This window comes from Lepidochelys kempii, chromosome 24 (genome assembly GCF_965140265.1).
Source record: "Lepidochelys kempii isolate rLepKem1 chromosome 24, rLepKem1.hap2, whole genome shotgun sequence".
Lineage (NCBI taxonomy): Eukaryota > Metazoa > Chordata > Testudines > Cheloniidae > Lepidochelys > Lepidochelys kempii.
The window spans coordinates 14,319,063-14,331,656 of NC_133279.1; the positions used below are offsets into that span (position 1 = coordinate 14,319,063).

Here is a 12,594-nt window from a genome sequence, read left to right on the forward strand (position 1 = left end):
GCCCATCCTGGCTAATAGCCATTGATGGACCCATCCTCCAGGAACTTATCTTGTTCTTTTCTGAACCCTGTTATAGTCTTGGCCTTCATCATATCCCCTGGCAATGGGTTCTACCGATTGACTGTGCGTTGTGTGAGGAAATACTTCCCTACATTATAAACCTGCTGCCTATTAATTTAATTGGGTGACCCCTAGTTCTTGTGTTATGGGAAGGAGTAAATAACAGCTCCTTATTGACTTTCTCCACATCCGTCATGAGTTTATAGACCTCAATCAGATCCCCCCTTAGTCGTCTCTTTTCCAAACTGAACAATCCCAATCTTATTAATCTCTCTTCATACGGCAGCCCTTCCATACCGCTAATCATTTTTGTTGCCCTTTTCTGAACCTTTTCCAGTTCCAATAGATCTTTTTTGAGATGGTGCCACCAGAACTGCACGCAGTATTCAAGCTGTGGGCGTACCATGGATTTATGTAGAGGCAACATGATATTTTCTGTCCTATTATCTATCCCTTTCCTAATAATTCCAAACATTCTCTTCGCTTTTTTAACTGCTGCTGCACAGTGAGTGGATGTTTTCAGAGAACTATCCACCATGACTCCAAGATCTCTCTCTTGAGTGGTAACAGCTAAGTTAGACGCCATCATTTTACATGTATGGTTGGGATTATGTTTTCCAGTATGCATTACTTTGAATTTATCAACACTGAATTTCATCTGCCATTTTGTTGCCCAGTCACCCAGTTTTGTGAGATCCCTTTGTAACTCTTCGCAGTCTGCTTTCGACTTAACTTGAGTAGTTTTCTATCATCTGCAAATTTTGTCTCTTCACTGTTTACCCCTTTTCCCAGATCGTTTATGAAAATGTTAAATAGGACTGGGCCCAGTACAGCCCCCTGGGGGACACCACTATTTACTTCTCTCCATTCTGAGAACTGACCATTTATTCCTACCTTTGTTTCCTGTCTTTTAACCAAAAAAAACCAACAAGGAGTCTGGTGACACCTTAAAGACTAACAGATTTATTTGGGCATAAGCTTTCGTGGGTAAAAAACCCACTTCTTCAGATTCCATGCATCTGAAGAAGTGGGGTTTTTTTACCCACGAAAGCTTATGCCCAAATAAATCTGTTAGTCTTTAAGGTGCCACCAGACTCCTTGTTGTTTTTGTAGATACAGACTAACACGGCTACCCTCTGATACTTGTCTTTTAACCAGTTACCAATCCATCAGAGAACCTTCCCTCTTATCCCATGACGGCTTACCTTGCTTAAGAGACAGAACCCCAATTTCTGCCTCTAGTTCTACCCACCCTGTCCCAGTCTGAACTGTAGAGTCTGGAATGCCGGTGGCCAGCCTAGAAGGACACAATTCCGAATCTGTGGATAAGTACCAATCTCTGCCATCCTTCAGCCCTGTGGCACATTGCTTTGAGCCCCAGACCCCTAAATGGAGTTTGACAGAACAGTAAAGGCTGATTGTAGGCAATATTTCTCCGACCACAGTACATGCCTAACCCATGGAACTCCTTGCCATGGATATCACTCAGGCCAGGAGCACCGAAAGACTGAAGAAATGATTGGACATTGCTATGGAGCAAAGCATCCAGAGTCATGGTCGAGGGCTGCAAACCCTCCTGCTTTGGGGAATCAGCTGTAGGTCGGAGATCTTAGAATCTCTGTTCCTGACAGCAGACCTCTCGAGGTCCCTTCCAGCCCCACATTTCGATGCTAAGATGCTGCAGGTGTTAGGTGGGAGATTATCTCTGAATAAACCAGCTTCCAGTGCAGCCTCCCTCAGCCCGTCAGATATCGAAGGGCAACGGAGCCTTAGGAGAAACTTCAGGTTGAACGAGACATACCCATCACTGTAACCTGCCTCGTCTCCGAAGTTGTCCCCCGCTCCGAGGTGACGTGGCAGTGATAGACACCCTCATCCTGCGTGCGGACGCCCCTCAGCGTCAGGGACGCGTTCCCCCGGGCCAGCCCCTCTGGATCCAGCCAGGTCCGGTTCCTATAAGCCTCGTCCTGTTTCACCAGCTGGTCCTTCCCGTAATAGTGACTATGAACCACCAGGTCCTCTGTCCCCGCCCACTCCTTCTGCCAGGTGAGGGTCAGGTGCTGGAGGTTCATCCCAGGCTGGGACTGGAAGAGGCAGCTCAGGGTGACGTCCCTCCCGAACTGAGCAGTGATGGGCGACTCGGCTGTGATGAGCCCTGAAAGGGAAACAGAGTCAGGGACAGAGATCCCGGCCACTGCCCAGCCTCCCCCTGCCTGGAACCTCTGTAACCCCAGGGGGTTAGCGCCAAACGGGGTGGGAGCTTAGGGGCAGGAAGAGATGAAAGGGGACATGGGCTGACATGCTCAAGGGACCAGGACATGGAGCCTTTCACATGTCAGCCATTAGGTCAGTTAGTGGCTCACATGTCCACGCCAAGGAAACCACCCTCCCAACTGGCCCTTTGCTTAGCAGCAGAGGCCGAAGGCTCGACAGGCTCCAGAGCTTGATCTCCTGCCATCCCCCTATATGGCAATGGGGCAGATTGGTAGAGGGACGAGAAAAGGATCTCCATGATGCTCTCTCCTCTAGCATGGACATGACTGACACCGAAACAGAAAGGCTGGGGAGAAGTTTGAACACTGGGGGGCCCAGTGAGTTCCATATCACCTGCCCCAAACCCTCAAGATTCAGGCCCCCAAAAATCATGAGCTCAGCTTAGAAATCAGGCAATTGTAACTAATAATACACTTGCTGTTCTGCTCATTGGCCTTCTGAGCCTGCGGGTTGCACCCAGGTCGGGTTTGCACTAGAGCGGGTTGTAAGTTTGGTCTGAAATGTTGTTTTCAAACAAAAAATGGCTTCTGAGGTTTAAATGAACACATGTCCCCCCCAGTCCCCAATGGTTGAACGGTTTTGGGCAGCCAAAATCCCCCAAATTTCAGTCACAAGCAAAAATATTTTCAGTTTTCTAGTTTTCAGGGTTTTCAATGAAAACACCCCAAAAATTCTGAGGAAAAATTTCAGCAAAACCCCAAACTTTTCTACTGACGTTTTTCTTGGCAACAAAAATCCACATCCCGGCCTGCTTGGGTTTCCAAGCTTTTCTCCACAAACGTGGGGTCGGAAATCTTAGTTTTTAACCAAATAATTCCTCTGTAATTGAGAGTCAGCAAGAGCTGGGCTTTTCGTGAAACGCTCAATATCACCATCAAGTCATGACCCTCTGGCACCAAATGGGCAGGGTGTGATTAAGAGGAGGTTTCTTAATCAAAATTGTTTCAGAGAGCTGAACGAATATCAACTCAGTTTCCTGTTAGTGTTCAATAACTCCACTTCCCCCACTGTTGGGCACTAAAGCGTCTGCCCCGAAGCCGAGCTCAGGAGCTACAAGAGAGCTTGGGAAACTCCCCGTGGTTTGTAAATAGGACAGGACAGGACAGCAGGGGCTAGCAAGTGAGATACTCACCCCAATGAGCCCCCCCCACAAGGAACAGGAAAATTGGGGAACAAAGGCCGGGGCACATTACACGCTGTAGAGACTCAGATTTGCCCTGCAAGAGAAGCGCAGACACTGATTGGCAAAGTGACCCCCCCCAACGCCTTACGAAGTTGATTTCACAGTTTCGCCCCCCATCCTCCAATCTCCCAGCTCCCAAGCAGGATCCAACTCAAACCAGTGACTTCATCCTGGCCCCAGGTCAGCAACGAGCAAAGGCTGGTCCCCTTTGACACCTCCTAATGGATGTACTGGCTCAGCCAGCCCCATTCAGAGCATATCAGCACCCTCCTGAGCCCACTGTCCCACCTCCACACCCCATTCCCCTCCCTCTGCCTCTTGCTGGACCACAACCGCTCCCCGGCCATGATCAGAGGTCAAGACAGTCCATGCCTGGATCAGATGTCGCCGCTCAGCCACGGGGCAGATCCTGTCCCAACCGTGGAGACAGGCGGATGCTGTCTGGGACAAGCAAACCAAGTCACTGACGTACTCACCAGTGCAGCCCAGCTGGATCCTGGCAGACAGAGAGCCCAGAGAGAGTCGCAGTCAGGAAATGGGGGTCTGGCACAGGCAGTGTGGCCTCCTGAAGCCTGCTCTGAATATCAGTCGCTCCTTGTTGGGTTTTTAAATCGCTGAGCTAAGGGAATTCCCGGCAGCCCATTGCTTTGGGGGAAGCACAGGGGTTTGCAGATGTCCCCAAACATTGCATCATGCCTGCATGTGACCGAGGAGTTTCCATCAGCCCATCTCTGTCACGAGGATCTGGCCTCGGGACAAATTTACTGAAACCTCTGCTGCTTCTAAGCCTGTGTAACCAATTTCCGGTAACCAGGGTGGAAGGCGAAACAAATACAGAATCACCTGCAGTTTGCTTTAGTCCTTGACCCATCCGCACAGGCAGCCTCTGAGGGACCTGCTGCTTCTCACCGTGGAGCTGTCAGACCCCTCAATGGATGGGGGGTTAAACGGCCTGTGACCACAGCGTATCCTGTGGTAACTGAACCCCGCTGCCAGGTGGAGTCGGCAGCAACAAGGGTTGGGTTCCATATCCAGGGGTCCCTCTTAACAACCCAGCGCAGAGCCGGCTCGAGCCCCCAACCAGTAATCTGGGGAAATACACACCAGCCCCAGATTCCCGACAGCCTGAACCAGTGCTCAGCAAAAACCCCTGCCTCCGAGTACAGCGTCCTTGGCCTCAATTTCTCACCGCGCAGCGTGAAAGTCTGGTGGACAAATGCCCCTTTAACACCCGGCTCCCACTTCCCCCCAACCGCACCCCACTCACCGCTGCTGCCCTGGGTCCGCGAAGACCAGGTCAGACAAGGTCAGAGGTGCGTTCACGTGAGTTCATCTCCCACCGGAGGGGAACGTGGAGCAGCGCCTCCTTTGCTGTCACCACTGTGCTGCCGTCTGCCGTGCCGGAGATGGCCCTGCTCCATCAGTCTCTGCCGCCACCTGCCTCTCTGCCGCTCGGTGCCTTGAGGCTCCCCCCGGCTCTCTGGGATTTCAGTGGCTAGTGGGGAAACCTCATGGCTAGGGCAGATTCTTCCACAGGAATATTGTACCGCAGCAGGGGTAAGCAAGGTCGGCCTTAGGGAAAATGGTGCCCTGGGTGAACTTGTATTTTGGCGCCCCCCCCATTACCCTTCCCTGGCTCCCATGGGCTCCCCATTCCCCCATCACCTCTGGGCCCCACTGCCTACTCCCAGTGCTTAATTTTTTATTGAAAGAGATGCCAGAGCTCAGCCCTGGCACAAGTTAAGCACAGGCAGTGCGGCCTGATACCCGTGGGTGCTGGCCAGGCGCCCAGCTCTGAAGCCGCCGCGGCCAGCAGCAGCGCAGATGTAAGGGGGGCCTGGCATGTGGTGTATTGCCACCCTTACGTCTGCACTGCTGCTGTGGCTTGTGATGCCTGGTGCTCGGCATGTGGCTCAAGGCTTCATGCTGTCACGTGGGGGCTGTGTTTTGCCAGAGCCCACGGCCCTCCTGCAGCCCTCTGGCCTGGCTCACCAGGGCTCCATTTCAGATTTTTGGGAGTGGAAGGAAACTTTAACCATGATTCCAGGGACTACTTAGGCACCTGAAGACTCTAGGGGCTTTTGCAGATAACAACTTAGGAATTAGCTGACAGGAGCTCTGTATCTAATTGTTATATAGAGAAAGACAAAAATATATACAAACGCCAATTAAAGCCTCGTTTAAAGTTTCTATTTAAATTTAGAACAATCAGGAGATAATACAGCAAAATATTCCCAATCCCAAACCTTGAGATATCAGTTCTGGTGCTTTAACACTGATATCAGAAACACACGTTTGATACTTTGTACCAGAGGGTCTCATGACAAACTTTTTGGTGGCCTCAGAGTGCGGCTGGTGGTCGCTCTGATAATTTCCCCTAAAATAATTAACTTTGGGAAAAACAAATACATATGCACATCAAAATCATTGTAATTTAATTATTGCTAGCTAGGAAGTTTCCTGCTGTGAAAAGTGATATTAACAAACATACAGGTATCACTTTTCACAGCAGACTAACTCAGCCTTGGGAAGCCTGGGGACAAATTAAGCCCTGGATGGGGAGGTCGATGGTTAGGCAGCAGGGACCAGGGGCGATGAGAGGTGGGGGAGGCAGCAGGGAGCCAGAGCCTGAAGCCCGGGGGATGGGACCCCCGGAAGGAGCTTGAAGCGCCGGGGCCATAGCCCAAAGCCCTGTGGCCAGAGCCTGCCACCCCACAATCCCAGGGCTGAAGCCCAAGCCCCACCACCCCCGGGAAAGCAGGAAATTCACAGTCTGCCTTCTCCTCCAGTGTTGTGCTCCAGGTGTCTCCAGAGGGGGGCAATGGCAGGGCCCAACCCCTGCTGGCAGCCCCAGCGGCCAACATCAAGATGGCGCATCCAGGAGCAACAGGGAAGGGGAGGGGTGGCTGCTTTGCCCCCCAGGACGCTGTGACCACAAGAAAAGCCCCTGGTGGCCACATGCAGCCATTGTGGTCGCATTTGAGAATCGCTGCTTTATACACTATCTTTAGCAGAGATAAATACAAATAAATACATCTGATTAAAATCTGTTTACTTTCTCTAACAGACACACTCTGTGTTACTACCATTATCTTAGTCAATTGTTTTTCACTCCACTAAAACATACTTAATTTTAACATACATGATTAAGGGTTTATTAAAAACGGGAATTTATTTTTCTAATTATTCTGGCATTTATGTTTCCCGATCACAATCATAGTACCATACCGGGAATTTCACTGATTTTCCATCCACGTGTTATTTTACAGATATAACTAAAAATACAATTTGAAAACAAGTGACCTTCATCTGCCCAGTATCTAAAGTTATGTTTTTAGCAAATGTTTTTTAAACTGGCACTAGCTTGTATTCACCTTAGCAAAGTTACATTCTAGAAGGATACTATTATTTGATTGTACTGTTTTAAATAAGGAATGACAAAACACAATATGGGAATAACAGTAATAATGATAATTACGCCAGCCAGGACAGGTTAGGCATTTTAGAACTCGCTACTCAAAGAATTAAATTTCAGCATTAGGGGGAAATATAATTATGAAATGCACAGACCAGTCAAAACCCGAAAATAACAGCACTGCAATCCTTAACGAAGTTTGAAAGAATAAAATTCCAGAGAATACATGTACATTGTGCATTTCAACAGGAAGTACCAAGTAATAAGTACCAAGCACAGACTCCTGTTCCGCACCCCAGCTCAGCAGAGACAGGGTACATAGGCAGGGGTGGAGAGAACAGCCTGAAATCAGCCCCCACAACCCTCTGCACAGCGGACAAGAAGCTCCTGGGAGCAGCTTGGCCGGGGGGGGAGGGGGGCTGCAGATGGCAGCAGAACAAGGAGGGGCACCCCTGGGCAGTCACCCAACCTACCCACCCCTAAAACCAGCCCTGGGTATAAGGCTTAATGCTTCGCCCCGGTTATCAGTGATTTCAGCTCTAGCCATCACCCGCCACAAACCCCAAGACTCTCAGCCGAGTCTAATCAACTCTGTCTTTAAACAGTGCAGAAAGGGAGGATCAAAAAATGTCCATGCCACTTAGGCAGAGCCCACAGCCTTAGCCAGTGCACGTTCGTCGAGGGTGAAAGCCCTCGATCAGGGCGTGCGAAGCACAGTTCTGCCACCCCTTTGGGCACACAACCGGGATAACAACATTTCATCACCGCTGCCCTCAATACTAGTGTGATTTGTGGCAGAGTGGGCGTGTCTGTGCAAACAAGGCCTGGTCCTCAAGGTTTTGGCCCCAGCTCATCACTAGATGTCGGGGAGCTCATTCAGACCCTGCTTAGAGCCCTGCAAATCATTTGACAAGCATGGAGCAAATCCAGGACAGCAGAGTCCTGAGCCCCACAGGGTCCACCCGCCTTCCGCGGTCAGCGGCTCCAGCCCCCATTTGGACCAACCTGGTAGGTGCCATCGCAGGAGCCGCTGTTGTTGCCAGTGGGGTTAGTTTAGGAAAAGGGGAATGAGAGGGAGCCCAGGATGGGATGGGGGAGTCAGCGGTGGAGGAGAGGGCTGGGTGACACCGCTCTCCCCATATGGGCCAGGCACCCCTCTGTCCCTCCCACCAATCCCTGGCCAGGTGCGCTGGAAAAGGCTAGACTGGAACCACGGGAAACCATCTTCACGGTTGCCCGGGCACCGTGGAGCAAAGTAAGGCGTGGGGCTGTGGGGAAAGGAGGTCAGCCCACTTGTGGGTGGGGGTGGCTCTGATCTACATTAGGCTCAATGGGAAGGGGGGGATCTGTGGCTCGGAGGCAAAGGTCCTGGGGATGGACTGGAGGAGGGCCCGTCCGGGGCGGGAAGCCACGAGCTGGCAGGCAGAGCCAAAGGGCGAACGTCCTAGCCGAAATGTGGGAGAATTACCTCGAGTGCTGGGGTTTTGGGGGAGGGTGGAGGCATTTTTAAGTGCCAGCTCCGAGAACGTGACCCTGGAGAGAAGCGTCGCAACCGCGCCGGGTTGAACAACCCTCCCCCGCCCCCGTCTCTGGTGGGTTTCAGGTTCCTTTTCACGCTGTCATGAAACTGAAACGCACCAAAATACCCCAGGTTGCTGCCCAGACCTGGCCCCGTCCCCACTGGTGCAACACGCGGAGGCCGGTGGTGGGGAACAGTCCCCAGGAGGTTGGGGGGGGAAGAGTTTGGTGTGGGCCAGCGAGCTCAGGGGAACTTTGTTGGCTTGCTCGTTTCTGGGCCTTGTCTTCTCGCTTTCCTCTGCAGCCGGGTGGGCGCCGAGCCGCTCCCCTGACTCCAGGAGCTCAGCAAATATCACTAGGCTTCAGTGTCACTTCAACTGTCCTGCAAGTGAGACGCCCCCAATGAAATAGTTCATCCCCTCCCTGCTCCATGACTCATTGTGCTCCCCTCCCAGCCCTCTTCTCCCCCTCCTACCCCTCACTCCCCCTCCTCTCTCATCCTGTCTCTCCCACACCCCTCCTCAGCTCCTGTCTCCATCCCCCTTCCCCCCCAGTACTTCCCTCTCCCCTCCCCCATCTCTCCTCCCAGCTGGATTCAGCACTCACAGCCTGCCGCTCCTGGGGCTGATCCTGCCACTGCCAGGAGCCATGCGGCTGGGCCAGGGAGGGCCAGACAAAAGGGGCTCCTAGGGGATGACAGAGGGGGCGCGGGTGAAGCAGGTGACAGGATGAGGGTGTCATTGCCGCCCGCCTCAGGGCAGATTCCAGACTGTCAGAACACAGGGCAAAGACCCCAAACGGGTGGGGTGGTTTATAATTAGATTTCACCCAGCCTGGAACAAACGCGAACACCTGGATTACGGCACCAGTCTCACCGCAGAGTCCCAGGCAATTCCCCAGGGCTCTCCAGTCCGTCTCTCCCCCAGGCAAGTTGGATTTAGTGATCAGTGGTGACCGACACCAAAAATACCACCACATCCAGGTTGCTCCTAGGCCCAAGAGACCAGTCACTCACCCTAAATCCAATGGTACCCTAGAGCAGTCCTCAGAGTAACAGCCATGTCAGCGGCACTGCTATGGGTACCCGCATGGCCCCACAGTATGCCAACATTTTTATGGCTGATTTAGAACAACGCTTCCTCAGCTCTCGTCCCCTAACGCCCCTACTCTACTTGCGCTATATTGATGACATCTTCATCATCTGGACCCATGGAAAAGAAGCCCTTGAGGAATTCCACCATGATTTCAACAATTTCCGTCCCACCATCAACCTCAGCCTGGTCCAGTCCACACAAGAGATCCACTTCCTGGACACTACAGTGCTAATAAACAATGGTCACATAAACACCACCCTATACCGGAAACCTACTGACCGCTATTCCTACCTACATGCCTCCAGCTTTCACCCTGACCACACCACACGATCCATCGTCTACAGCCAAGCTCTGTGATACAACCGCATTTGCTCCAACCCCTCAGACAGAGACAAACACCTACAAGATCTCTATCAAGCATTCTTACAACTACAATACCCACCTGCGGAAGTGAAGAAACAGATTGATAGAGCCAGAAGAGTTCCCAGAAGTCACCTACTACAGGACAGGCCTAACAAAGAAAATAACAGAATGCCACTAGCCGTCACCTTCAGCCCCCAACTAAAACCCCTCCAACGCATTATTAAGGATCTACAACCTATCCTGAAGGATGACCCAACACTCTCACAAATCTTGGGAGACAGGCCAGTCCTTGCCTACAGACAGCCCCCCAACCTGAAGCAAATACTCACCAACAACCACATACCACACAACAGAACCACTAACCCAGGAACCTATCCTTGCAACAAAGCCCGTTGCCAACCGTGCCCACATATCTATTTAGGGGACACCATCAAAGGGCCTAATAACATCAGCCACATTATCAGAGGCTCGTTCACCTGCACATCCACCAGTGTGATATATGCCATCATGTGCCAGCAATGCCCCTCTTCCATGTACATTGGTCAAACTGGACAATCTCTACGTAAAAGAATAAATGGACACAAATCAGATGTCAAGAATTATAACATTCATAAACCAGTCGGAGAACACTTCAATCTCTCTGGTCACGCAATCACAGACATGAAGGTCGCTATCTTACAACAAAAAAACTTCAAATCCAGACTCCAGCGAGAAACTGCTGAATTGGAATTCATTTGCAAATTGGATACTATTAATTTAGGCTTAAATAGAGACTGGGAGTGGCTAAGTCATTATGCAAGGTAGCCTATGTCCCCTTGTTTTTTTCTACCACCCCCCCCGGCGTTCTGGTTAAACTTGGATTTATGCTGGAAATGGCCCACCCTGATTATCATGCACATTGTAAGGAGAGTGGTCAGTTTGGATGAGCTATTGCCAGCAGGAGAGTGAGTTTGTGTGTGTGTGGGGGGGTGAGAAAACCTGGATTTGTGCTGGAAATGGCTCACCTTGATTATCATGCACATTGTAGGGAGAGTGGTCACTTTGGATGGGCTATTACCAGCAGGAGAGTGAGTTTGTATGTGTGGTTTTTGGAGGGGGGTGAGGGGTGAGAAAACCTGGATTTGTGCTGGAAATGGCCCAACTTTATGATCACTTTAGATAAGCTATTACCAGCAGGAGAGTGGGGTGGGAGGAGGTATTGTTTCATGGTCTCTGTGTATATAATGTCTTCTGCAGTTTCCACAGTATGCATCCGATGAAGTGAGCTGTAGCTCACGAAAGCTCATGCTCAAATAAATTGGTTAGTCTCTAAGGTGCCACAAGTCCTCCTTTTCTTCTAGAGCAGTCCGTGGATCCCGGGGGAGCCGCAGACAGGGTCTAAGATTTCCAAAGGGGGCCACACCACCATTCAGAATTTTTTAGGGGTCAACAAATGTAAAAAGGTTGAAATCCCCTGGCTTAGATCTTCTCCCAAAGACAACACCTGTAGCCAATTCTAGCGTAAACTAACGAAAGGCTTATTAGCTAAGAAAAGAAAGGGGAGTTGCTGAGAGGTTAAAGCAGGTTCAATATATGGAGAAGTGAGACAGTCTGTAATTCCCAATGGTAGCAGAGAGGTAGTAAACTGCTAGTCACACAGAAGTCTCTCAGGACTGCCCAGAATAACCATGGGGATTTCCGTCTTCTCGTTCGGTTATTGCGTCATTAGAATCCAAACAGTCCAGAGATGCAGAATCTTTCCCTGAATCCATACAAGGAAAACAAGCTGACAGGGTTACCACCCATGTGGGCTCTTCCCTTGAGGATGGAGCGACAGGAACGCATCTAGAGGCTTTGACCTCCGATCATCACACACAGCACCCACTTGCTTTGAAATTAGCCCTTCTCTGTTACAGTGCTTAATTTCCATAAGGTTGCCAGGTGTCTGGTTTTCGACTGGAACGTCCGGTCAAAAAGGGGACCTGGCAGCGTCCGGTCAGATGTACTGACGAAAGCTCACGCGCAAATAAATTGGTTAGTCTCTAAGGTGCCACAAGTCCTCCTTTTCTTTTTGCGCATACAGACTAACACGGCTGCTGCTCTGAAACCTGACCAAACACTGAACATCCGGTGACTGCAGGGCAGGGGGAGGTGCCAGGTCATTAACGCGTAGCAGGCCCTGCTCAACAGGGGCTGTCTTCTACCTGCAGACAGGTTCCTTTTCAGGCTGCAGCAGCTAGGCAGGCCAGCTGGTGAGGAGGGAGGTGGAGACTACCCAGAGATGAGGAAAGGGGTGGGGAAAGGAGCAAGTGGGGTAGGGTCTCGGGGGAAGAGGTGGAGTAGGGGGCAGGGCCCGGGGAAGAGGCGGAGTGAGGGGCGGGGCCTCAGAGAAGAGGCAGAGTAGGGGGCGGGGCCTCAGGAATCCAGTTGTCAGCCATTAGAAAGTTGGCAACCCATTCCACAAGGCATCTTTCTGGTTGGGTGGGTTATTTAGTTACAGGGATGTACCCCATGTAAATGTTTGCGGTTACATTATAACGGGGTACAGATAAGTAAAAGCAAGGCATGTCACACCCCATTCGTTTTCATGCTGTTTAAAACACTAACTACTCTTATACATCTCACAATCACTTAGATCCATACTAATACCCAAGTGAATCGGCCTAGCTTCCAGCCATGCATCTGTAAGCATTCAGCGGGCCCTGGGG

At 51.1% G+C, this 12,594-nt stretch overlaps 1 protein-coding gene across 1 annotated transcript in view; it reads right to left on the bottom strand.

Annotated features, from left to right (window-relative positions):
* The window catches only part of LOC140902939 (uncharacterized), a 53,466-nt gene that overhangs the window by 28,715 nt on the left and 12,157 nt on the right, over positions 1-12,594 (bottom strand). The window contains exons 2-4 of the mRNA XM_073323521.1: positions 3,890-4,013; positions 3,467-3,551; positions 1,862-2,215 (exon numbers count right to left, since the gene is read on the bottom strand). Coding sequence (XP_073179622.1) covers positions 1,862-2,215; positions 3,467-3,551; positions 3,890-4,013 — 563 coding nt within the window. The remainder of the gene's footprint in view (positions 1-1,861; positions 2,216-3,466; positions 3,552-3,889; positions 4,014-12,594) is intronic.